At 38.7% G+C, this 26,255-nt stretch overlaps 2 protein-coding genes across 2 annotated transcripts in view; one reads left to right on the top strand and one right to left on the bottom strand.

Moving 5' to 3' along the window:
- The window catches only part of LOC126190912 (visual pigment-like receptor peropsin), a 173,063-nt gene extending 148,464 nt beyond the window's left edge, over positions 1 to 24,599 (top strand). Inside the window, exon 8 of the mRNA XM_049931542.1 lies at positions 24,488 to 24,599. Coding sequence (XP_049787499.1) covers positions 24,488 to 24,568 — 81 coding nt within the window. The 3' untranslated portion in view covers positions 24,569 to 24,599. The remainder of the gene's footprint in view (positions 1 to 24,487) is intronic.
- A 143-nt stretch (positions 24,600 to 24,742) lies between these two features.
- LOC126088213 (monocarboxylate transporter 9) overlaps positions 24,743 to 26,255 on the bottom strand; it is a 687,744-nt gene continuing 686,231 nt past the window's right edge. Inside the window, exon 9 of the mRNA XM_049906338.1 lies at positions 24,743 to 25,428. Within this exon, the coding sequence (XP_049762295.1) occupies positions 25,286 to 25,428 (143 nt within the window). The 3' untranslated portion in view covers positions 24,743 to 25,285. The remainder of the gene's footprint in view (positions 25,429 to 26,255) is intronic.

Raw genomic sequence — 26,255 nt, 5'->3', positions numbered from 1 at the left:
AGAAAGAAAAGCAGATGGTACACTAGTACATACAATCTACAGATCTGTACCTTCATGCAAAGAGCTATCACCATCCGGTGCAATGATACATGGTTCTAACAACTCTAATTCACATGGCAAGCGCACTTGTGACAAAAACAGCCTCCTAGCACAGATGCAACACCTTAAAGATGTGTTTAACCAGAATGCCCACTGTGCAAAATGTAGAGCAGAAATGCTCTCCTTCAGCCAAAATTGCATGATTCTTCAGGAAAACATCAAAGCCATCTTTCAACCACCACAAAAATGAAAGATACACTTGGCTTGCTAAAAGACAAACTGCAGCTGCAAATACTATATATAGCATTCCTTGTTGAGTGTGGCCTCCAGTAAGCTGGGAAAACACAGAGCTGTATCTCACAACACTGCATTGAGCACATTAGATGCCTAAGTCTGTAACATAAAGATAAGTTGGCAGAGAGAGAACTCAGCCTCAGTGAAGGACATGCATTTGTAGGCAAGAAAGCAAAACTGTTATACTGAGATAGTGGCTTGTGGAGAGTGGTAATAAAGAACCGACTCAGATAAGGCTCCATGACAAAATTGCAACAGGGATTAGTGCTGCCAGCTAAGTTCAGCATGGAACCCTGCCCTAGCAGTTATACACTCAGACCCAGCCAACGGTTGATGATTTGAGAATCTGGGAAAGTTGAATGACAGTCTACCTCAGTCTCAAACAGAAAGCAAAGAATTAACATCTCTTCAAATGGCACATATTATTTTTCTGACTGGAAAAAAAATATCTCAGGATGTTCCACAAGGCTCCATATTAGGCCCAGTCCTATTTCTCTTCTATGTTAATGACTTACCATTAAATATCAGCTCTCAATCAGTTCTCTTTGCAGATGATACTTCTGTCTTAGTTGAAGATCAGGATACAGAAAAAATTCCCAAATCTGTGATCAGCACCCTCAGTACCTTAGAAACTTGGTTTCAGCTAAATGGATTGAATCTAAACATATCTAAGACTCACATGATGCAGTTCAAAACCAAACAATCAAAATATGAGCAAATTAAGATTGTACACAACAACCAAGATATAGAAGAAGTTCACTCAGTCAAATTCTTAGGTTTAAATGTAGATAAAAATTTGAACTGGCAGGCACACATTGAATATCTGGCAAACAAACTGAGCAGCTTTGCATTTGCAATGCAGATATTATCAACTGCAACTGACACGCACACACAAAAAGTACCTACCTTATACAAGCTACTTCGAATCCATTATTAGGTATGGTATTGCTTTTTGAGATAACTTTACGAACATATTGCGGATACTAAAAATACAGAAAAAAATCATTTGAAGTATGTGCACTGCAAATCACAAAGAACCATGTCGACCATTATTTAGAAAACTTAAAATATCAACTCTGCCATCCTTATACATATATGAGTTTATTATATTTTTGTACACCAGACATGAATTATTTGAGGGAAACCATTTTGTCCATTCACATGATACTAGAAGCAAAGAAAATTTTATGCTCCCCACCCACCACCTTGGACTGTATGCCCATGGACCTCAATACATGGGAATGAAAATCTGTAATAAATTAAAAGGGAACATGTTGAGGCATATGAATTTAGGTTCACTTAAAAGAAAGCTATATGAGGTACTGACACTGAAGTGTTATTACTCAGTGGATGAATTCATGCAGGCGAAACTGGAAATTTGAGCTGGATACAATGTGTTACACATTCCAAGATATATCCTTTTAGTGTTATTATTTATTGTAGTGCTATTATTTATCAATGTAAAAATCATTGTAACTGTACTGTATTATAAATTTTTGACATGTCTCCTGTATGCAAACCAAATTTCAATGTGGCCACCTGATAAAATCCTAAGAAGATTTCATCAGCAGCATGGGGCAGTAAAACCTACACTCACATACTGTAGTACTAATACAAATCTATTATAACTTAACACATTTCTCTTAGGATTTGTTCAAAATGTTTGTGAAATCTTATGGGTCTTAACTGCTAAGGTCATCAGTCCCTAAGTTTACACACTACTTAACCTAAATTATCCTAAGGACAAACATACACACCCATGCCCGACGGAGGACTTGAACCTCCGCCGGGACCAGCCGCACAGTCCATGACTGCAGCGCCTTAGACCGCTTGGCTAATCCTGCTTGGCCTCTTAGGATTTCCAATGGAGATACTCTTCAGTGTAGTAGAAGAAATGAGCAAACACAAAATTCCTTCATTTACTCTGAAACTCCACGAGACTATATTTTGCAAACACTTCACAAGTCAATTTTTCAATGTTTTGAATGACAAAATCGATAATGTGATTTGTTTCATGGATTAATAAGCAATCAACCAGTCAATTAATTTTTTTCATTCATAATGCTTATAGCTTTCTAATTGTTATTGTTTATGTCTAGCAGCATGAAACTGAACATCATCAGTTTAGCATCAACATCTGACAAAACAATTAACTATGGTACCACAGTACTACTTCATTGCCAACATATCACTAAAAATATAATCAGTAGCAGTGTTGCTGGTTGCTAAGCCTTGACTGCAAATTATATAGTGGGAATTAGATTATATGAAATGGGAAAGGAGCCTAGTATGGCTCCAGAATAAGTATCACCGAGAAAATTCGAATTTAAATTCTACATAGTATCTTTTTGTTCTGTTTAGAAGTTAGAAAGCTTAATAAAGCATCAATTTCTTCCAGAAATGATAGAAAACCGTCAGCAGGAGCCTTGTATACTGTCATTTATTATTGGTCTTTCCATCTTAAGCTAACCTGATGTAAGGAGTGTTTATAATCAGATATATTTCACTTTTATTTACAAAGCATCTCCTGTGATCATTCTGAAAATATGATATATGTAATATATTTCTACATTTTGGTATTTATAGGTTAAAACAATATTTTCTTATAACATTGGAATACAATTACATATGGTACTTTTGCCTTTTGTTTACATATTCTGAAGTCCACTGACTTTTCCATCATTGTAAGCAATATAATTTGAGTGTGTCCATTCACTATTAACTTTATATTTCCAGAAAGTAGTGTAAATCTTAATTTGTTTGATTTAGAATCTTTCACACTTGTTGGTTGTTTATGTTCTGTTTACTTACAATAAAGTTACATTCAATTGTGATTCACATAATTCAATGGATACTGCAGTTGAGTGAGTGCTAAGATCATGTTGTAAGAGGAAGTAAATAACTTTTTATGATTTATCAAACACCTGAAGTGCTAACCTGTAGGCCTAATTTTTGCTACTCATAAGCAATAAAAATTCAGGTAGTGTAAAGTGTGTTAAGTGATTTACTCCTATTTTTAAGCATATAATCTGTGTTGCAATCTGTCATAATTGTGCATATTGCCACAGGATAGAGGTGCAGTGACACCCTGATCAGAGAGGTAAGTTTGGATTTCTCCCTTGGTTAGACCATCGAGCAGCCTAGTGTAAATAACACCTTGCAAAGAATTCAGAATTCTTGACATAAACAGGATAGCCATGGAGAAGTGAATCTTCAAGCAGCTGCTGTGCTTGAGAATCACAATTAATCTCCTTAAGCAATATGCCATTCCATAAACAAGAGCAGAATTTCACAAGGCCGGCAATTGCATCAACACCTTTCTGAATAATAAATGGATTAACCATAGCAAAGGACTGACCATCTTCAGTACATAATACAATGAGGAACTGAGGTGCAGCTGCGAGAGGCCTGGAATCTTTAGCCTCATTCTTACTTAGTAGACTTAGACTGGGGTGGTGATTTGATTGGCTCATTGCAAGAAAATCCCAGATGACTGCCAGTCCAGCATCTCTGATGGTGCAGTCCTTCCAACTAGTGGCCCCCCTCAGAGGGAGGGCTCAGCTGCCTTAGGTTACTGTTCACACTTCAGGTCACATCTCCCAAATTCCTGACAGAGGGACCAATTGGCAATCACCCCTCCCTGGGCCTGAACTGTACCACGGGGCATGTTCAAACCCTACCTGTCCACCATGGGCTGGGAATTACATGTTACGCAGTCACCTGTTACACAGCAGATGCATGGGCTGGCCTTCAGGAGCACATAGGGAGGAAGAAGAAACAAAGAGCAACCTCAAACAGCAAAGCAGAGGAAGGATAGGAGATGGAGAAAGAAAGAAAAAATAGTGGAGGGACTGTTCTGATGGCAGACTACTGAAAATTTAGAACTCATTGCCAAAAATATCCCAGACATGTTCCCCAAGGAAGGGGAAAAAGAATAGCAGGAGGATAGACATGCAGCACAAAAGGGAAAAGGTGCTGCAAAGGCTGGGGCCCATGGTAGCCAAGCACAAACTCACCAAAAAGTGGTGAGCCCTCTGGGGGATCCTATTCAGGTGTAGGTCATGTCCAGCATATCCCTATCTCCCAATTGTAGCAACAGGCACTGCACTCATATGAGATTTCACTTTTTTTAATTTTAAAAATCAACAGCCTCAGTTGCAAAGTTTACCTAGATTTACCTAGGTGTCAGTCGGGATAACCCAACCTTCTTCAGAATAAAAGTAACTACCATTTGTCCATCGTGGACATTGTCAAGCTAAAACTACAAATCCATAAATTATCACCAGACTGTAAAAACCTATCTGAAACTGTCTCGGCCCCACTTCGTGACCGCAATGCGGCAGCCACGAGTGCTGTACTGGAACTGACCGTATCGTCTTGAGGCCCACCTAGGCGGACACAATACCTTGCGTCTCCAAGTAAACTGTGTGATGGGTACTTGTTGGGACAAGATGCAAACCTAACTCCTGACCTTGAATTTACTAGTAAAGTGAATTAAAAGAATGGTACAGCTGAGGAAAACGGCATATATGTTACCCTGTACAGAACAAATTTAGATTGACTGTCTTAACATTTATGAAGTATTTGTTGTTCATGATATGACAAAGATAATGAGTGCTTACAACTGTCTAGGAAAATTTTGTACTTAAGCACGAAGTTTAATCACCTAAAAAGAACTTTGGAGTGGGAAGGATAATATAAAGGCAACATCATCATTATTATGACTAGGTCTAAAATTATTTTTGAGACATAAATGTTAAGCATTTGCTTAGCTATGGTTACAACGCATGACCATCCTATTGACTTAGCACACAAATGATTATGAATGAACTTATGAACAAGTCTACATTTAATCTGTAACATCCGGCAATACGGGCCATATAAAATAGATGGTCATTATTCAAGATTAGTATATTGACCTAAAATGGTCTAGAATCAAGTCAAAATAAACTAATGCACATGCCTGATTGAACTTCATGATGAAGCTATGGTTATGATTTACAGAAAACACTAAAGTAGGGGATAATGTTGTGGTGATGGGGTACTCAATTGGTCTTCATGGAGGTGATCCAAACACATACTGTAATAACTGTGTGTGGAACACTGCAATCATAATTTAGGCCTAGTGACCACTGCCACTGAACTTAGGGACTAACAGCAGAATTATATTTAAAGCTAAAGTGTGACTTGGCAAACATCGCTCCAGTCAACACACTTAAAACTATTGACCGACAGAGGTCAATTATGCTCAAAGCTTAAGTGTAACTTGCCGAACATCACTCCGGTCAACACACTTAAAATAATTGACCGACAAAGGTCAATATGTACTTAAAGAACTAGTTTAAACTATGGGAGGATGACGGTAAAATGGTTAAATTATGATGTGATTTGGCGAACAATGCTCCAAAGGACACCTTTAAATGTCATTGAGTAAGATCAATTCAAACTGATCCAGCTAGCCTGAACCAAAACTTCGTATCCAGTAGATTGTGGCAAGGTGACGTTACCTTCCCGTGATACTTACATGGATATGACTGCCATTAATTCTGTTAATAAAAAGTTGTGTGTGACTCGGTGACGGCATCACTGCTATCATAAACACATAATATTGACCACAATCAGTCATATTGAAGGATTATGTGGTAGCACCTATATTCTATAATGGGGTAGTGACTTGGTGAACATAATTCCGGGTGCTACACGTACATGCTATTGACTGACGAAGTTATTATCCACAAATTAAATCAAGTGTTGAAACCATACTTAACTCTAGAACATGCATACCGAATATTGATTGACCTTCTGTGTGCACGTTCAATGTGTTCAATACGCCAAATAGTAACCATTTACACTGATACCATATATAATAATGAAATATTAATTAGATAACTGAATATTCCTATATAACTAATAGACACCTTCATAGATGGGTCCAAAATTTTTTTATGGTGTCAAACCAATATACCCAGCTATTCAACCTATGGGAGTACAGACATGTCGGCAAGGGTAAAGCATACTCCACTTTAATATTATGGTGGATGTAATAATGGTTGTAAACCTTCAAAGAAGCTTCTCTTTCGCAGCTGTAGTTGGTTGTTAAGAAGGTTGTTTATGTCATGCAGTAAATGTTTAAAAATTTGCATTTCCTCTAAAATGTCTAACCTTGCACCTTTTACTTCACATGAGCCGTTTGCACTAAATGTTCAGTAAATGACAAACAACGTGTGCAGTCTCCATTGTACCTTGTTAATAAGGCTCTTCCTGTTTGGCCAATACAAATTTCAGACAGTCGCCACACGTGATCTTGTATACTCTGCATAATGACAATTTATCTTTTGGCTTTTTTAAAACTATGAATCAGATTCTACTGAAGACTATTATTAGTGGAAAAAACTGTCTTAAATTCCTGATTTTTCAAAAGACAACCAATTTAATACGCAACATTGCCTATAAAAGGAATAGGTACTATGGCAGATGGAGTAACATCTGGCATGGCACATAACACAGATGCTGAGAAGCTGTCAACGTCCTGTTATTGTTTACTTTCTTGTTATAGAGCTGTCTCATAATTTTGTCCATTGCATTATACCTTTACCCAGTTCCCAAGAACTTTTCCCCCTTCAACCTATGCTATGGAGTTAAAATTTAGCGTGATCTAATTCAGCCTGAAAGGCACAAATATTTCGATTCTCTCTCTCTCTCTCTCTCCCTCCCTCCCTCCCTCCCTCCCTCCCTCCCTCCCTCCCTCCCTCCCTCTCTCTCTCTCTCTCTCTCTCTCTCTCTCTCTCTCTCTCTCTCTCTCTCTCTCTCACTCTCACTCTCTCTCTCTCTTTTTTGTGCAGTTCCCCATTCCCCATTCCAACACAGTCTACACATTCCACTCCCTCCATCCTAAGGTAACATCAACACTTATCACACATTACATTCTTAGTGCCTACACACACACACACACACACATTTGACAGAGTAGTGCTTCCATCGAACATCAAAGCAGGTTCTGAAGTCATCACAGTCCGACTGTGCATTCCAGTGTCAGCATTACAACCACACCCGAATGTCCTGTCAAAACTCAGCAAAATGGGTTACTTGTGGTAGAGGTGCTCACGAGGGTGATTGTTGACCTCCTTCTCCCTACTGTATCAATTGCAGTGGCGACCATGCAGCCTCATCCTGACAATTTCCCATGTACCTCGATGAGCAGGCCATCCAGGAGACCTGCGTGAAGCACAAAGTGCCTTACCCTGTCGCTTGCAAGTTGTTAGCTAGTCAAAAGCCCTGCATTTGACCATGTGTCACTTACAGTACTGTTCTTGCTGCACCCCGCCCTGCAAAGGACGTAGCCACACAGACTTCCAACCTCAGATTCAGCACCGCAGTTGTAAAATTGTCTAGTGTCATGATAGCATCCCTGTCTCCTTGTCCTCCAGTTGTGTAACAAGCCCCCAAATTTTCACCTCTACACAACCGGCAGGCCGGGAAAGACAGAAGGAATACTCCTGTGAAGACTTTTTACATCCCTGCAGCCAACAAACATCTTCATCTGACAACCATGCAAAGGCTCCAAGAATTAAACCAAAAGCTAATGGTCTGCTCCTTCGCCAACACAAGAGATCCTCTTCAATGGTGTCACCACGTGATATCTTCACCTGCTGGACCTCCATTTCACTGGTGTACACTGCCAACCATTTTTTTAACCTGGAATCCGCAGGCTGATCCAATGAGGAAGCTGATGCCTCTGTAGATCTTGTGGAGGAGGATCTTCCAGACTCTGCGCCCTGTAGCAGTGAGTCTTCAAAGGCTGGTACTCGGCAACTGCTCAGGTGACAACCCTTCATTTTTTTCCCTCATCTCCTTGCCCCATCATGACTCTCCTCCAGTGGAATGTTTGCAGCATTAGATCCAACAAGAAGAAATTATGGCTGCTCTTGGAATTGCAGCATCCACTTGTGTTCTGCCTCCAGGAAACAAAACTGCATCCTCATGACTGATTTGATCTCTCACATTTCTTTCCTGTCCACTTTGACATTCCCCCAAGGACAACATTCCATCTCATGGGGGAGTCATGCTACTCATCTGGGATGACATTCACAGTCAACCCATCTTCCTGACTATCTGGCTGCAAGTTGTTGCAGTCCACATTTTCTTTACTCACCTCAACTTTGTCATTCAGAGTCACTAGGGCAGCTTTCCTCCAGTTTTTTGGGCAGCTACCTCACCCTTTTATGCTGCTTTGCGACTTTAATGCACACCATCCTCCTTGGGGTGCTTCCAGAACCTGACTGGGATGTGCCCTCTTTGCTGACCTTTTCAGTCAGCTCAACTTCATTTGTCTTAACATTAGAGTATCCACATTCCTTTCAAACTCCATGCACACCTATTCCCATTTGATCCTCTCATTTTGCACTGCCCAACTTGCTCATTATCTCAAGTGGTCCATTCTGTCTGACACATACTCAAGCGACCATTTCCCTTGTGCTATCCGTTTGCTGACTCCTACCTCATCTACACTCCTGGAAATTGAAATAAGAACACCGTGAATTCATTGTCCCAGGAAGGGGAAACTTTATTGACACATTCCTGGGGTCAGATTCATCACATGATCACACTGACAGAACCACAGGCACATAGACACAGGCAACAGAGCATGCACAATGTCGGCACTAGTACAGTGTATATCCACCTTTCGCAGCAATGCAGGCTGCTATTCTCCCATGGAGACGATCGTAGAGATGCTGGATGTAGTCCTGTGGAACGGCTTGCCATGCCATTTCCACCTGGCGCCTCAGTTGGACCAGCGTTCGTGCTGGATGTGCAGACCGCGTGAGACGACGCTTCATCCAGTCCCAAACATGCTCAATGGGGGACAGATCCGGAGATCTTGCTGGCCAGGGTAGTTGACTTACACCTTCTAGAGCATGTTGGGTGGCACGGGATACATGCGGACGTGCATTGTCCTGTTGGAACAGCAAGGTCCCTTGCCGGTCTAGGAATGGTAGAACGATGGGTTCGATGATGGTTTGGATGTACCGTGCACTATTCAGTGTCCCCTCGACGATCACCAGTGGTGTACGGCCAGTGTAGGAGATCGCTCCCCACACCATGATGCCAGGTGTTGGCCTTGTGTGCCTCGGTCGTATGCAGTCCTGATTGTGGCGCTCACCTGCACGGCGCCAAACACGCATACGACCATCATTGGCACCAAGGCAGAAGCGACTCTCATCGCTGAAGACGACACGTCTCCATTCGTCCCTCCATTCACGCCTGTCGCGACACCACTGGAGGCGGGCTGCACGATGTTGGGGCATGAGCGGAAGACGGCCTAACGGTGTGCGGGACCGTAGCCCAGCTTCATGGAGATGGTTGCGAATGGTCCTCGCCGATACCCCAGGAGCAACAGTGTCCCTAATTTGCTGGGAAGTGGCGGTGCGGTCCCCTACGGCACTGCGTAGGATCCTATGCTCTTGGCGTGCATCCGTGCGTCGCTGCGGTCCGGTCCCAGGTCGACGGGCACGTGCACCTTCCGCCGACCACTGGCGACAACATCGATGTACTGTGGAGACCTCACGCCCCACGTGTTGAGCAATTCGGCGGTACGTCCACCCGGCCTCCCGCATGCCCACTATATGCCCTCGCTCAAAGTCTGTCAACTGCACATACGGTTCACGTCCACACTGTCGCGGCATGCTACCAGTGTTAAAGACTGCGATGGAGCTCCGTATGCCACGACAAACTGGCTGACACTGACGGCGGCGGTGCACAAATGCTGCGCAGCTAGCGCCATTCGACGGCCAACACCGCAGTTCCTGGTGTGTCCGCTGTGCCGTGCGTGTGATCATTGCTTGTACAGCCCTCTCGCAGTGTCTGGAGCAAGTATGGTGGGTCTGACAAACCGGTGTCAATGTGTTCTTTTTTCCATTTCCAGGAGTGTATGTGTAAAGTCGATTGGCAAATTTCTAAGGCTGACTGGAGACTGGCAACGTTCAATGAACAACATTTCCCCACCTGTGATGACCAGGTAGAATGCCGCTCAAACATTATCCTAACCACCACAAAACCATTCCTCAAACTTCACCTTTACTGCGCTGTGTCCCAGTGGACTGAGGCAAGCCATGATGCAATTTGTGCATGGAGACAAGCTCTTCACATTTTTAATTGTCATCGTATGATGGTGAACTAAATTCTTTATAAACAGCTGCATGTGCAGTGTCATTGCATTCTTTGGGATGGCAAAAATCTAACTCAATTTCATTTACCAGTTCTTTTAACAGTTCCACTCTCTCTTCCATTGTGTGAGCCAACCTCTGATAGCTCATTCCCCAATTTCCAGTCTGACCATAGCAGATGATGTCATTACCTGACCTTTCTATCTTCCTCATCTTCAGCTGCTATTTTGTGGACCTTTCGAGCTCCACCCACTAACACCCTGCCTTCCTCCATTGGAAATGAATGGAGGAGGCTCAGGTGATATCCTTCTCCTCTAAGAATCATGAATGCTACAATGCTACCTTTACTAAGTGGGAGCTGCTAGATAATGCTCTCACATCAGCCCAATCTTCCACCCCATGGCTGGACAATGTTCACATTCAGATGTTGCAGCCCCTTTCTCTTGCGGACAAGCACTTTCTCCTTCATATGTACAATTGCATCTGGGCAGAGGGCACATTTCCCAGATGCTGACATGAAGCAACTGTCATACCCATACCTAAACCTGCTAAGGACAAACACCTTCTTTGTGGCTACTGCCACATTTCTGTCACCAGCAGTGTTTGCAAGGTGACAGAATCCATGATTCAGCTGGTATTGTGGCTCGAATCTCACAATTTATTAACCACTGTACAACATGGATTTTGAACATGCCATTCCTCAGTTGATCATATCATCACTTTGTCAACCCTTGTCATGAACGATTTTCTGCAGAAATACCAGGCTGTAGCTGTGTCTTTTGATTTGGGGAAAGGCTATGACACTTGCTGGGAATTGGAATCCTCCGTACTTTCTACACTTGGGGTTTCCGAGGCTGCCTGCCCTGTTTCCTTCAGGAATTTTTAAAAGATTGAGTTTTCAAGGTACATGTGGGGTCTGCATTGTCAGATACTTCCATCCAGGAAAATGGGGCACCTCAGGGCTCCATCCTGAGTGTCACCCTCTTTGCCATCACCATTAACCCTATTGTGGCCTGTCTCCTGCTGGGCACATCCAGCTCCCTTTTTGTTGACAATTTTGTGATCTATTACAGTTCTTCATGGATTTGTCTTCTTGTGCAATGTCTTCAGCATTGTCTCGTCCCTCTTTTTTCATGGCACATTGACAATGGATTTCACTTTTCCACTGACAAAGCTGTTTGTATGAATTTTTGGCAGTGCAATGGGGTTCATGCTTGATAGGAAACTTTCTTGGTTCTCTTACATGTCTTACCTGGCCACCCACTGTACCCAATCCCTTAATGCCCCCTGTGTCCTCAGTGGTACTCCAAGGGGAGTGGATTGGACTGCCCTCCTCCATTTGTACCAATTCCTTGTCCGTTCAAAACTGGACTTTGGGTGTTTCATTTATGCATCTGCATATCCATCGATGTTATGCCATCTAAATACAATCCACTGTCATGGAATCCGTTTGGCCACTGGTGCCTTTTACACTATCCCAGTTGAGAGTCTCTATGCAGAACCTGCCAAACTACTTTTCTCATACCAGTGTGATGTTCTGCTCAGCAGATCTGCATGCTGTTTGTCTGCCATGCCTGGTTACCCATCCTATGCCTCCTTCTTCGATGACTCCTTTGACCACCAGTACAGGGATTGCCCCTTTTCTCTGTTGCCTCCTGGCGTTCACTTTCAGCTATTGCTCTGGCAGCTTAGCTTCACGCTACCTGCCATTTTCTCAATGGGTGTGACCCTTCACCACCCTGACTTCATGCAGCAGCCCATGTTCTAATTGGACTTCATTCACTTCCTAAGGATGCTATTCCAAATATCTATCTATCGCTGTAAGTTTCTTGACCTTCGCATGGAACTTAACAATAGTACCTTTGTGTATACTGATGGCTCTTGGAATGACCATGGTGTCAGGTGTGCCTTCATCATTGGTACCGACCATTTTCCGCATTGGCTTTCAGAACTCTGCTCAGTATTTACAGCAGAGCTCTTTGCCTGTATCAGGCCATGCAGTACATCCAGTGACACAGGATTTTCAATTGTGTCATTTGCTCTGATTCTCTTGGTGTCCTTCAGAACCTCTGTGTGCTGTACACAGTCCATCCTTTAGCGCAACAGATCCAAGAGAGCTTCAACTTGCTCACTCTTGAGGGAGCCATGGTGATGTTTATATGGGTCCCTGGTTACGGCAGTCTGATGGGAAAGGAGGCTCCTGACACTGCTGCCAAGGCTGCAATCCTCCTACCATGGCTTGATAGTTCTTCCATTCTTCTGATGATCTCTGTGTTGCTGTCTGTCAGCAGCTGGTGTCATTTTGGCATCACCACTGGTCGTCCATTCACGGGAACAAGCTCCAGGGAATTAAACCTCTTCCAGCAGCTTGGCCACCCTCCTCTCAGCCCTCTCACAGTGATGTCATTTTAGCTAGGTTGCATACTGGGAACTGTCATTTTATCCATCACCATTTTTTAAGTGGTGATCCCCCACTACTTTGTGCTAATTGTCAACCACATTTAATGGTTCACTATTACCTGATGGAATGCCCTTTTTTTAACCACTTATGTTCTAATGTATGTTTTCTGTCTGAATTGGCTGTTTTAGTGAATGGCACATGGGTTGTCATCCACTTTTTATTTCTTATCTATTGTAGCAATATGGTAAAGGACTTTTAACCTTTAGTTCAGGACCTCTGTTGTCTCTACTGCATATTTTGTGGGCCTTCCTTCAAGAGGAAGTCTTTGTTCTTAGCTCTCTTTCCTTCCATTGATTTGGCTCAATGCATAGTCACTTTTAACTGCTTTTTCATCTTAGTGTTCTAAGGTTCTGACGTGGGTGCATATGACCTTAGTTGTTTTTGTACCCTAAAACAAAACCTGAATAAGAGAGGAAAAGACAGGTTGGCTGAGCATCTTGCAGATAATATACAGGGGGCCACCTCACACATAGCAATATCCCTGTGGTTGCTGGTGTCAGAGGGACGCATTTTTTTAGGTTAGAATCAGGTTTCAGGCACTCTGTTTTGAAAGAAGTGAAAATAACAGAAGAGCCTCACAAAATGCTTAATAATGGACAGAAGTAAGGTTAGCTTATTTCATTGACGTATTACAGGACTGAGTATTAAGGTAGAAGAGCTTCTTGTCTGTTTCAAAAATTTAGAGAGCTCTGAAAAGATAAACATTCTGTGCCTAACTGAGCTCCTCATGTGCAACAGAGTTAGATAAGTTACATATAAAAGATTACATTATTGGAGCTTACTTGTGCAGAAATAACATAGGAAAAGGAGGAGTTGTTACATACATTAAAACAGAACACAAGTTCAGAAACATTGAGACAAGTAGATTTTGTAGTGATCAGCACATAGAAGGGTGTACTTGTGAATTAATGCTAGAAAATAGTTTACTTTTAATTGTAACTGTATATAGATCCCCACTGTAAAATTTTGAACTATTTACGAGGAATCTGGATTCTTTACTGTGGTATCTGTCACACAGCAGCAAGCAATTAATAATTTATGGTGACTTCAATATGGATTTTCTAAAGAATTCTAATAGAAAAAATGATATAGGAACCTTACATGGGTCCTACAATTTTATCTCAATAGTTACCTTTCCAACATGAGCGGACAAAGGCAGCAGGACCCTAATTGATAATGTTTTGTTTGATGAAGCTCAAAGTAATAAAATAACAGTTTACTCAACAAATGATCTCTCTGGTCATGATGCACAGTTAGTTGGTATAAATAACATGGCAATGGATACTCCTCAGTGGAAATCAGTTAGAATAATTAATGACTCCAGGGCAAATGCTTTTAAGAATAATTTACAGGAGATGACATGGGATGTAATTTATAATGAAACAAATGCTAACATAAAATTTAATCTGTTCCATGATAAATTCATATCATTATTTGAAAATAGCTTTCTGCATAAGCTAGTCATCCAGGTAAAAAGCCATGGATCACTAGAGGGATTAAAGTATCTTATGAAAGGAAGAGGGAAATGTATATTTTGGCAAGAACACCCAGGGATCTGCAGTAGTTACACACTATAGAAAATACTCAAAACTACTAACAAAACTTATTAAAAAATGAAAGAATATGTACATACTGTCAGAAATCAGTGCTCCCAACAACAGATTTAAGGCAATATGGAATGTAGTGAAGTGAGAGACAGCACAACCAGTCACAGAGCAAGACGGTAGCACTATTGAACTGAACGGAAGGGCTATAAATCATGAGTCACAAGTAGCAAATGCATTTAATAATCATATTTTAGATATAGTAGAAAGCATAGGGACAAACAGTTCAAGAACAAAATCACAGCAGTATGTTGAGAATGATAAAATTCAATCATATGAATGTATCACCAACTTCTCCTTCTGAAATTAAGAAAATTATACATTCTCTAAAAAATAAAGGCTCATCCAGTTTTGGTGGTGTTTCCAATAGAGTGCTAAAAATTTATTCACATGTAATAAGCCCAATCTTATCTGAAATATATAATGCATCACTAACTCAAGGTATTTTTCCAGAGAGACTGAAATATGCCATTGTTAAATCTCTCTTTAAGATAGGTGATAAGAGAGATGTCATTAATTACCAGCCTGTTTCACTGATGACATCATTCTCCAAGATATTTGAGAAGGTGATAAATCCTAGAATAGTATCTCACCTTAACAACAATAGTATGCTTAGCAAATCACCGTTTGGATTGCGTAAGAGGTGTTCTACTGAGAATGCCGTTTACATGTTCGCTAACCAGATTTTACAAGCATTAAATAATAAAATAGCACTGGTTGGTATTTTCTGTGACATCTCTAAGGCATTTGACTGTATGAATAACAGTATTCTCCTAGATGAATTAAAATTTTATTGGTTTGGTGGTATAGCCATTGCATATTTTCATTTAATAATGTCATGTGGAATAATGTTATGGGGTAACTCATCTTTCAGATAGAGTCTTCATAGTCAAAAAACATGCTATGAGAATAATATGTGGTGCTCACCCACTATCATCTTGTAGACAACTGTTTAAGGAGTTGGGCATTCTGACTACTGCTTCACACTATATTTACTCCCTCATGAAGCCTGTTGTAAATAATCTGCTACAGTTCAAGAGGAACACTAGGGTAAATAATTACAATACCAGAAGGAGAAATGATGTTCATTACTTCACATTAAGGTTGTGTTTAGCACAAAAAGTGGTCACAATCCTGCAACAAAAATTTTTCAATTGCCCAGTTATATAAAATGTCTGACAGACAGCAAAGTAAAATTTGATAACAAACTGAGAAAGTTTCTCCTTGACAACTAGTCCTATTCCATAGAAGAATTTATGTTACTATAATGTGTAAAACGTGATGGGTAGAAATTACTAAATTACTGTATATCTTTTTCTCTTTTTGTAAAAAAGATTAGAAATGTTCAGAATGCAACATTATGTACAAATTAGTGATATGACTGTATAATGACTCATCCCACATCATTATGGTCTATCATGCAAAATGATACATGGAACATGTTACTAAATAACTAACTATCAGAGGATGAGGTTGAACAAAACCATGTTGAACATTAACTTTCCACAACATTTCATGATTATCAGTGTATGTGGATGGCTTTCTACGTTGCTAATAAATTGAGAAAAAATGGCAGTGATGTTCAGAACTTTCATTAAAGCAAAGACATGTTCTGTAAACTGTATTTCAATGTTATAAAGAAATACTGTTTTTAACATACAAATACCAAAATATAGGGTCACATTACATATATATTCCAGAAAGTATGTATTTTCAGAATGACCACAGAGGATGATTTATGAATAAAAGCAAAACATGTCATAACAGATACTTTTGAATTGCTGTTAGCTATGAAAGAAAATCCAAAAATAATGTATAATGTGGAAGATGGCCAAGCAAAGAAACATATAATGTAATCCGTGATTATCACTATTTTCACAACTAATGTAGATGTAATTTTTCCCCCCTTGTCAAACCTATCAAAAGCAGTACCATTGCGGTTTTTAAAGTCCTTTCCTGATATTAAGCATTAGTTTCTTTTGTAATTAGTTCCAGGCTCAAAATGTTCAATTATATTAACTTAGGGTATTCAAGTACTGATACAGTTAACTCCTATGTTTATTCTGTAAAACATTATGCCCTTGTACAAGTGACTACAGAATGCTCACACTGATAGTTTTTTACTCCATTCATTCACTCACTCATTGTGTTCTACAAACCTCACCATGAAGGAAATCCTTTGGGGACATGGAACAAGCCATGGTATAAACTCAGAAGCGAACACTGCAAGGTGCTTCTGCTTGCTCTACTCATATTGATAATTAGGGGAATTATTTTTACTTTATATAGTAGGATAAGAGAAGCTATTTTGAAGGAAACAAAGGCTCTCTTTGTTTCTCTTGCACTACCAAGTTATTCTACTTATCTACTACTTTATACTAACTAGTTTTTAAGTGTAGCTGCAAGAGTAGGACTAGAAGATAGTGTGTCAGTGTTAACATCTACATCTACACCTACATCTATATTTATACTTCGCAAGCCACCCAACAGTGTGTGGCAGAGGACACTTTACATGTCACTGTCATTACCTCCCTTTCCTGTTCCAGTTGCATATGGTTCGCGGGAAAAACGACTGTCTGAAACCTCCGTGCGCGCCCGAATCTCTCTAGTTTTACATTCGTGATCTCCTCGGGAGGTATAAGTAGGGGGAAGCAATATATTCGATACCTCATCCAGAAACGCACCCTCTCGAAACCTGGACAGCAAGTTACACCGCAATTCAGAGTGCCTCTCTTTCAGAGTCTACCACTTGAGTTTGTTAACCATCTCTGTAACGCTATCATGCTTACCAAATAACCCTGTGATGAAACGCGCCACTCTTCTTTGGACCTTCTCTATCTCCTCTGTCAACCCGACCTGGTACGGATCCCACACTGATGACTAGTACTGAAGTATAGGTTGAACTAGTGTTTTGTAAGCCACCTCCTTTTTTGATGGACTACATTTTCTAAGGACTCTCCCAATGAATCTCAACCTGGTACCCACCTTACCAACAATAATTTTATATGATCGTTCCACTTCAAATCATTCCGCTCGCATACTACCAGATATTTTACAGAAGTAACTGCTACCAGTGTTTGTTCTGCTATCATATAATCATACAATAAAGGCTCCTTCTTTCTATGTATTCACAATACATTACATTTGTCTATGTTATGGGTCAGTTGCCACTCCCTGCACAAAGTGCCTTATCCACTGCAAATCTTCCTGCATTTTGCTGCAATTTTCTAATGCTGCAACTTCTCTGTATACTACAGCATCATCCGCAAAAAGCCGCATGGAACTTCTGACACTACCTACTAGGTCATTTATGTATATTGTGAAAAGCAATGGTCCCATAACACTCCCCTGTGGCACGCCAGAGGTTATTTTAATGTCTGTAGACATCTCTCCATTGAGAACAACATGCTGTGTTCTGTTTGCTAAAAACTCTTCAATCCAGCCACACAGCTGGTCTGATATTTCGTAGGCTCTTACTTTGTTTATCAGGTGACAGTGCAGAACTGTATCGGACACCTTCCGGAAGTCAAGGAAAATGGCATCTACCTGGGAGCCTGTACCTAATATTTTCTGGGTCTCATGAACAAATAATGTGAGTTGGGTCTCACATGTTTGCTGTTTCTGGATCCATGTTGATTCCTACAGAGTAGATTCTGGGTTTCCAGGAATGACGTGATACGTGATCAAAAAACATGTTCTAAATTTCTACAACAGATCGATGTCAAAGATACAGGCCTATAGTTTTGCACATCTGCTCGACAACCCTTCTTGAAAACTGGAACTACCTGTGCTCTTTTCCAATACTTTGGAACCTTCAGTTCCTCTAGAGACTTGTGGTACATGGCTGTTAGAAGGGGGGCAAGTTCTTTTGCGTACTCTGTGTAGAATCGAACTGGTATCCCGTCAGGTCCAGTGGACCTTTCTCTGTTGAGTGATTTCAGTTGCTTTTCTATTCCTTGGACACTTATTTCAATGTCAGCCATTTTTTAGTTCGGGGAGGATTTAGAGAAGGAACTGCAGTGCGGTCTTCCTCTGTGACACAGCTTTGGAAAAAGGTGTTTAGTATTTCAGCTTTACACGTGTCATCCTCTGTTTCAATGCCATTATCATCCCAGTGTGTCTGGATACGCTGTTTCAATCCACTTACTGATTTAATGTAAGACCAGAACTTCCTAGGATTTTCTGTCAAGTCGGTACATAGAATTTTACATTATATATATATTCTGTAAACTGATGCATTTCATATCAATTCGAGAAAAGACTCATCCAAATGATGTATGCAACACGCAACTAGCTAACTAATTAAGAGTTCCTCTAACTATGTCAGAGAATACTATCACCAATCTTTATATTGCAAAAATTAAAAACCTACATAATATGAACATTAGTATACACCAGAATTTTAGCTTTAGTTTTTTAATTGTTAAACAGCAGATTGTGATCCTTGTACTACACTCACTTCACGATTCTTAGTTGTTATCATTCTAGTGCTATTTTTATTATTCTCTTCAACCTATTACATTAATTTAACTTAACTGTCTCTGACAGTCATTGGGATGTTTGAAATAATGATGATTGGTCACATTTTCTTTTTAATTCATATTTTGACTCACATTGCATCCTAGTGCACACACACACACACACACACACACACACACACACACACACACACACAAAAAAGAAAGCAGTGTAATATTTTCAAAAATAAGTTAACAATGCAACACAGTGCCATCATCACCAGACAAACACGGCTTGCCTGGTCTCACTATACAAATAAACATAATTTTCGAGATATGAATATAATAGAGGGAAACATTCCACGTGGAAAAAATATATCTAAAAAGAAAGATGATGAGACTTACCAAACAAAAGCGCTGGCAGGTCGATAGACACACAAACAAACACACAAAATTCTAGCTTTCGCAACCAACGGTTGCCTCGTCAGGAAAGAGGGAAGGAGAGGGAAAGACGAAAGGATTTGGGTTTTAAGGGAGAGGGTAAGGAGTCATTCCAATCCCGGGAGCGGAAAGACTTACCTTAGGGGGAAAAAAGGACAGGTATACACTCGCACACACACACACATATCCATTCGCATATACACAGACACAAGCAGACATTTTCAAGACATAATGTCTGCTTGTGTCTGTGTATATGCAGATGGATATGTGTGTGTGTGCGAGTGTATACCTGTCCTTTTTTCCCCCCTAAGGTAAGTCTTTCTGCTCCCAGGATTGGAATGACTCCTTACCCACTCCCCTAAAACCCAAATCCTTTCATCTTTCCTTCTCCTTCCCTCTTTCCCGATGAGGCAATCGTTGGTTGCGAAAGCTAGAATTTTGTGTGTTTGTTTGTGTGTCTATCGACCTGCCAGCGCTTTTGTTTGGTAAGTCTCATCATCTTTCTTTTTAGATATAAACATAATTTCCCTCAGAAATAAAAAACAAATATTTTTTTTCATGGTTATATGTATTTATTTGAGCACAGCCAGCAGACATTATGGAGTAAAGTCACCATTTATAAATAGTTTTATTTATTTCTTCAGTTTACACTGTTCCACATCCTTGTGACTAGCTTCATACAGCTACCCTGTTTGAGTATATCATCCTTTCCATAATAAATCAACAAAACAAATATTTTCCTACACATAGGCTGATTTGTTTATCAATGCAAACATAGTACAGTAACTGCTTGCATCACAAATGCTTATGACATTCTGTAGCAAATTCAAAAAGGTAAGGTTCAATTTTGGACAGATTTTACTTGACTATAAGTATTTTTATAATGACTTAATGCCAGTGACAACTGATTGTTAAAAGAAACATACATCTTCATTTGATTACTTTAAAATAATAGCCAAAATAGTTCTGTAATGATAATTCACACCTGACAATAATACAGAGACGCTTATGTGCCAGTTAATGTAGATGCCTGTTCATAAATACTTCCGGATTTACAATGTATACAGCGAATTTGTAAATAAGTCACAGTATATTTGTAAGTGATCACATAAATGCAACAAATACAAAAATATCTGATTTTAATATAATACTACACACATAACTTCACAGTATATAGCAAACTCCATATAGAAACACTCTTAAAATAAAGAAACATAACATATATACAAATTAACAACTGCTTTTCTGACAAATATATATGAGAATAAATTTCATTTTCCATAAACAACATTAGTCTCATAAAACAACACAACATACAGAAGACAGAGAATTCAGCTTCTCATGTTGAAAGTCATATATACAACAAAATATATTCTTAAAAATTACTATTTACATACCACAACAATAACAATAATGTAAGAAATAATGCACCTTAAGGTTTATATTTTTCTTGGTCGACTGCTTGCAAGAAGGTAAGGTATTGTTACACCTTTGTCTAGAATAAAAGTTGATGAAAGGTGCCTATCAAGGTGTACATTGCTGAAAATATACTACTGGGATTTAAATGTATTTACATAACTCTTATTTTGTTGAAATTTTCACAAAATGGTCTATTTTTTCTCTGTATAAGTAGATAAATTACTGAACTTATTCTCCTGAGGTTATTCTCATTGTGAGAATGTTTACACTATCTATTCCTTTAGTTTTGAAAGTGGAAGAGATAAAGACACCTTCTTTTTGGCAGCAGTGATGTAAATGAAATGATGACAATGGTTCAGGAGTAGGGTCAGTAATATCAGCCAGGAAAAGAATGGTGATATTTGGGAAGCATAACTCGAATAGTATTGTATGCTTTGACTAAAATGTAATGATGAAGTGTGTTGTGAAAATTTTCACAAGTTTGGTTCTTTTTAGTGTATATCATAATCTCAAAATATATACAATGATTAGTAATATGTTATATTAAAAATATATGCATGTTTACTACAATGTCAATAGAGGCCGCTTATACTAAATGTTGCTTATTAACTGTATGTATTACACTAAGTTTTCAGAGAAGTGGGCTGTACAGAAACCATCTATAAGAAAAATAGCAGTTAGGAAGACACACATTGTTTCAAATTGTTTATTCAGACATTTAATTCTTTCATATTAGTGGCACAAACTGCTAAGACATGCATAAAAATATACATGTACATGTCTAATTGTAGCACAACACATTTTCAAGGAAGTCTGGCTGTCTCGGTCAGTGCCAGTTCTCATTATAATGTGTAGTGACAAAGTGTCTCCGCATATAGCAAACACATTTTTCTTTTCATTTTCATTGGGACTCAATTGTATGAGTAGAGTTTAAGCACTTAATTTTAGACAGGCATTACTATTTGATAAAATGTATGCAGAAAAAGAAAGCTTAAACCACATGTCAGGGGAAAGCTGATGTTTTGAAAGGCCAATCTTGTCTGTACATTACTGATGTTGTAACAAAAGTCTTATATATTTTTTGTTCATTGAAGATACCACATCACAGTAAATAAAGAAGGCTATGCTGTCTCGGTTAACTATCAAACAATCACAGAAAGAGCAGAACTGGACATAGCTGTTGATAAAACAAATCACATTCATTTTAAAGATGAAACTGTGAGTTGAGATTGTAGGTGGAAGATCATGCAGTCATACTCATCTGTTGCCTTAAAAAATTTGTTATAATGTGACAAACGACAGCTTCAGACAGGAAAAACAAAGATATTAAGTAATAGCTGAGAGACTGTCAGTTGTGATGAGCTCACACACAAGGATTCAGAAGCTTGGATGGACGAATACAGGTACCTAGAGAGTCAAGTCTCTGGCATTCAATTTTGTACCAAAATTGTGTCTACCACATTGTCAAATTTATTAGGAAATTTTGATCCTGCATAAAGTGGATTGAGGAATGCAAATTACAAATTAAATTGTTTTTTACTGCTTATTAAAGGCTTAACATTATGAGATAACTGTTAAAGTAAATCTTGAATACACAAAACTGATCCTTCTTTTAGCAGAAACTGACTGAGGTTGGAGTGATAATGAAGCATTCAATGTAGCCAAAACCTAAAGTGCTCCATTCATTCACAGTTGTGATATTTTCAGTTTACTTCTGAATAATGCCAAAGTTTTTTATATGCAGTGTTTTAACATGAAATAACAGAAATGTAAAGTGATAACAGGAAAAAGGAAGACTGAAAAGGCTAGAGGCACATGAACTTCCTGCTGCTTAGGACAGATGGCGAAAATAAATGACAAAGTGAATAAGAAAATGTCCACATGCAAGGAAGAAGAATAAGGATAAAGAAAAGGAGAAATGAAAGTACAAAATAGAAGTGTTTAATAAGCAATATGTTGGTACTTAAACAAGAATAAAAACTGAAATAGCCTGGAGGAGTACAAGATAAATGACCATAATAAGTACTGTGAAACAAAAGATAAAAAATTCCAAATAGGGATTCGCAGGAATGGTGAGAGGTATAATACTCACGCATTCATCCAAATAGCTGATATGACAAGATGATATCAGTGATTGTTATCAGACATGACCAATGGTGGTCCACTTTTTTAAAGTACTGTTTAATTGTCCCTTTTCATCCCACGGCACAGTTAAGTAAATATCCACTTGTAGGAAGAAAGTGCTACTTTCACAACTGTACTATAGTACACAATGGTATGAATGGAATAGAGATGAAGGATTTATTAGAAACCAGCATGAGGCATGCTGACAAAGGTACAAACTACATTGGGATGTTAAAAGAAGACAGTTGCACATGGTCAGACTACTATGTTATGTAACTTATGTATCCAATGGATTACAATTCAGACAAGGAAACTAATGGAATGCGTTAGTTGATAGTATAAGAGATGAGTTATTTATCATTTTATTGCGTAATGTAAACTTCCACAGAAGACCATGCATGCATATCATGTACAGCTTATCTTAGCTTCTGAGAAGGATAAGATCACTTTAAAAGACAGAGTTCAGTTCAGTGAAAAACACTCTTCTTGTAGATTGAGCCAAAGTATTTTATCATATTTCCCCTTTCTCTTGCCCTTATTAAGTTAGTTATATTTAATGAGGAGATGAAATATTATTTTTATCAACATGAAAAAAATAAAAAGACAAAAAATAAAAATAATTGTTAATTTTGTTACCTTTCAGTGAATTACACTTATTTTCTATAATTATAAAAATTAGGATATTATCATCTTCTAAAAATTTTCGCTTAGGAGGGTGGAATGTTTTGTCTGAGGTTTCAGTTACCTCTATCTCTGATGTTGAAAAGGAAAACTATTTGTTCTACAGTTCATCAGAAAATATGAACTGTACTATTAGTACACCTTTTCCTTCAAAGGTGGGAATATCACTTGGGAAACTATTCTAAAACAAGGAAAGCAGTGTCAAACGATGTCTTTCCCAAATCTACACTATCATTATTGTGCTCAGACTCTTCTGAAATTGCAAAAATAATTGAGCTTTTTTTTATAACTGCTCATTTCACAAGCCTTTGTGGTTCGACAGTATTTCTCTGTTATATTTTACTGTACCTATTTTCCAAGGTCCTTCAACTTTGCTTGTAGGACACAAATAAATGCCATTAAAATGCTCTGGAGTACCTTGGGTTTCTCAAATAAAATTTTAAATATATATGTTTACAGTATTCTACCATAAACAATTAGCATTCTCATGCTGAATACCTAAATATGAAAAATGGAAACATGATAATTTGCATATTTTTCAGATATTAAACTTTAAAAATATTTCAACAAGAATTTGTCTTTAACAATAGTTGTTGCCGAAAAGGAGTGAATGCTGCTCTGAGTATTGTTATTATAGATTTTCTGACTGTTGTTTCTTATGTTTTCTATATTTGGCAATCCTGAGGACTGTAGATGTAAATGTTGCAATAGACACAAGCACTTTAATCTATTTATTTAATTCAGTGTTTATGTTTTAGAAATTACTGTTGACTCTTTAAATATGTTTTCTTTTTTCTTTGGCAGGCTAGCACTATCCTACCATTACTGGTGTGTCTAGGTACCCACAAGAAACTGAGGAACACCCTGACAGGCAGACCAACATGATAATTGTGAATCAAATTACAGCAAAGAGGAGATTACCTTCACTGTTTCATATTTGCTGTAGACACTGTCTGAAATAAGCATTATTTATTGCAACATATAAATTTATAAAAGTCACCCACTTTCTTTATGCCCACTAGAATTTAGAAAATGAATTGTTGTAAAAATGGCAAATAACCTAACATATATTACAGTGAATTTCTGTTATGGGAATAGTAGAAACAAAACACCTTTATTTTGTCTTTACAATTACTTAAATAAAAATATGATATCACAGTCCAAGTTACTCTCAGAAATTTTTATGAGTAATATGCAAATTTTAGGACCTGATATGTTCACTTAATCATATAATGACTTTTGCAGGCATTTTTACAGCATTATACAAACATTAGGAAATTAGTAATGTGCAAGTCTTTACAAAAAGATCGGTCCAAGTTAAATTCCTTGGTATTTTCAAAGAACTTAACATAAAATATTGCACTTTACCCAGCAGCCCACCTGACACATTAAATAAACATATAAACATAAAAATCACTTGATAATATTGAATCATACAATACTTATCTCTAAGTCACTTTTCACTTAGCACAGAGCTAGTGATCTGGTTTCCTTACTTATCACTTTGCTTTACTTTCCATACAGCTGCATAAATGCTTTTCTTGTAACACACACAATATTAAGAGTTGTGCTTCCTCACATGTAGACACAATTACTTCTTTGTCAGCATTCTGCCTCTTGAGAACGTAAATTTTGTCTCCTCTGCAAACTTGGTATAACAAACAACATGAGGCCACTTAGTGCTATCGTAACACCAGAAACATAAAAACCAGGATCGTATGAACCCAGTTCATCATACAGCCAACCTGCAACAAAGTTTCTCTCAGTTTCTATTAACAGGGTTCAATAATTAACAAGTATTTCTCTCTCATCACACAACAAAAATTGTGCAGACCAAAGCTGGTTAAAAAAAGCCACAACCAATGTTGACTCTGTACGCTGGATTCTATTTTGGCACATGCTTTACTGCTCGGGATAACTGTTTATCATTATTGAATTATTCTTCAAGTCCCATTCCATATTATATTTAGGGAAGGAAGCTATATACAAGTGTTACTAATAAGTTCAATCTATATATCTTAGGTCTCCCACTGGATCATGTTTTGTTCATTCAATCATTCATCATTCATTCATGCACACTTCATGTTCTGCTAATCCCATCTAGATGGAGAGCCTCCTGGGATGTTGTTGAGCCAAGTTATACATTATTAGGCTGAAGCAACCACTGCCAGCCACTTCTGTACATTATACTAACAACAGATTATGACTACTGCTAATCCACGCAAACTGATACTTCTGTATCACTTCTACATTACTTTAGGTCTGCCCCTGGTAGCTGAGTGGCCTGTGAAACAGAATGTAAATCCTAAGGGCCCAGGTTCGATCCCCGGCTGGGTCAGAGATTTTCTCCGTTCAGGGACTGGGTGTTTTGTTGTCCTAATCATTATCATTTCATCTCTATCGACGCGCAAGTCGCCGAAGTGGCATCAAATCAAAAGACTTGCACCCAGCGAACAGTCTACCTGACGGGAGGCCCTAGTCACAGGACTTCTTTTTTTTTTTTTTTTTTTTTACACATTTATGTTAGGAGAAAAACAGCTACTTCAAAAACTACCATGCTCCTTGTTCTATA

Source organism: Schistocerca cancellata, chromosome 6, assembly GCF_023864275.1.
Source record: "Schistocerca cancellata isolate TAMUIC-IGC-003103 chromosome 6, iqSchCanc2.1, whole genome shotgun sequence".
Taxonomy (NCBI): Eukaryota; Metazoa; Arthropoda; class Insecta; order Orthoptera; family Acrididae; genus Schistocerca; species Schistocerca cancellata.
This window is presented reverse-complemented; position numbering and strand designations above follow the sequence as displayed.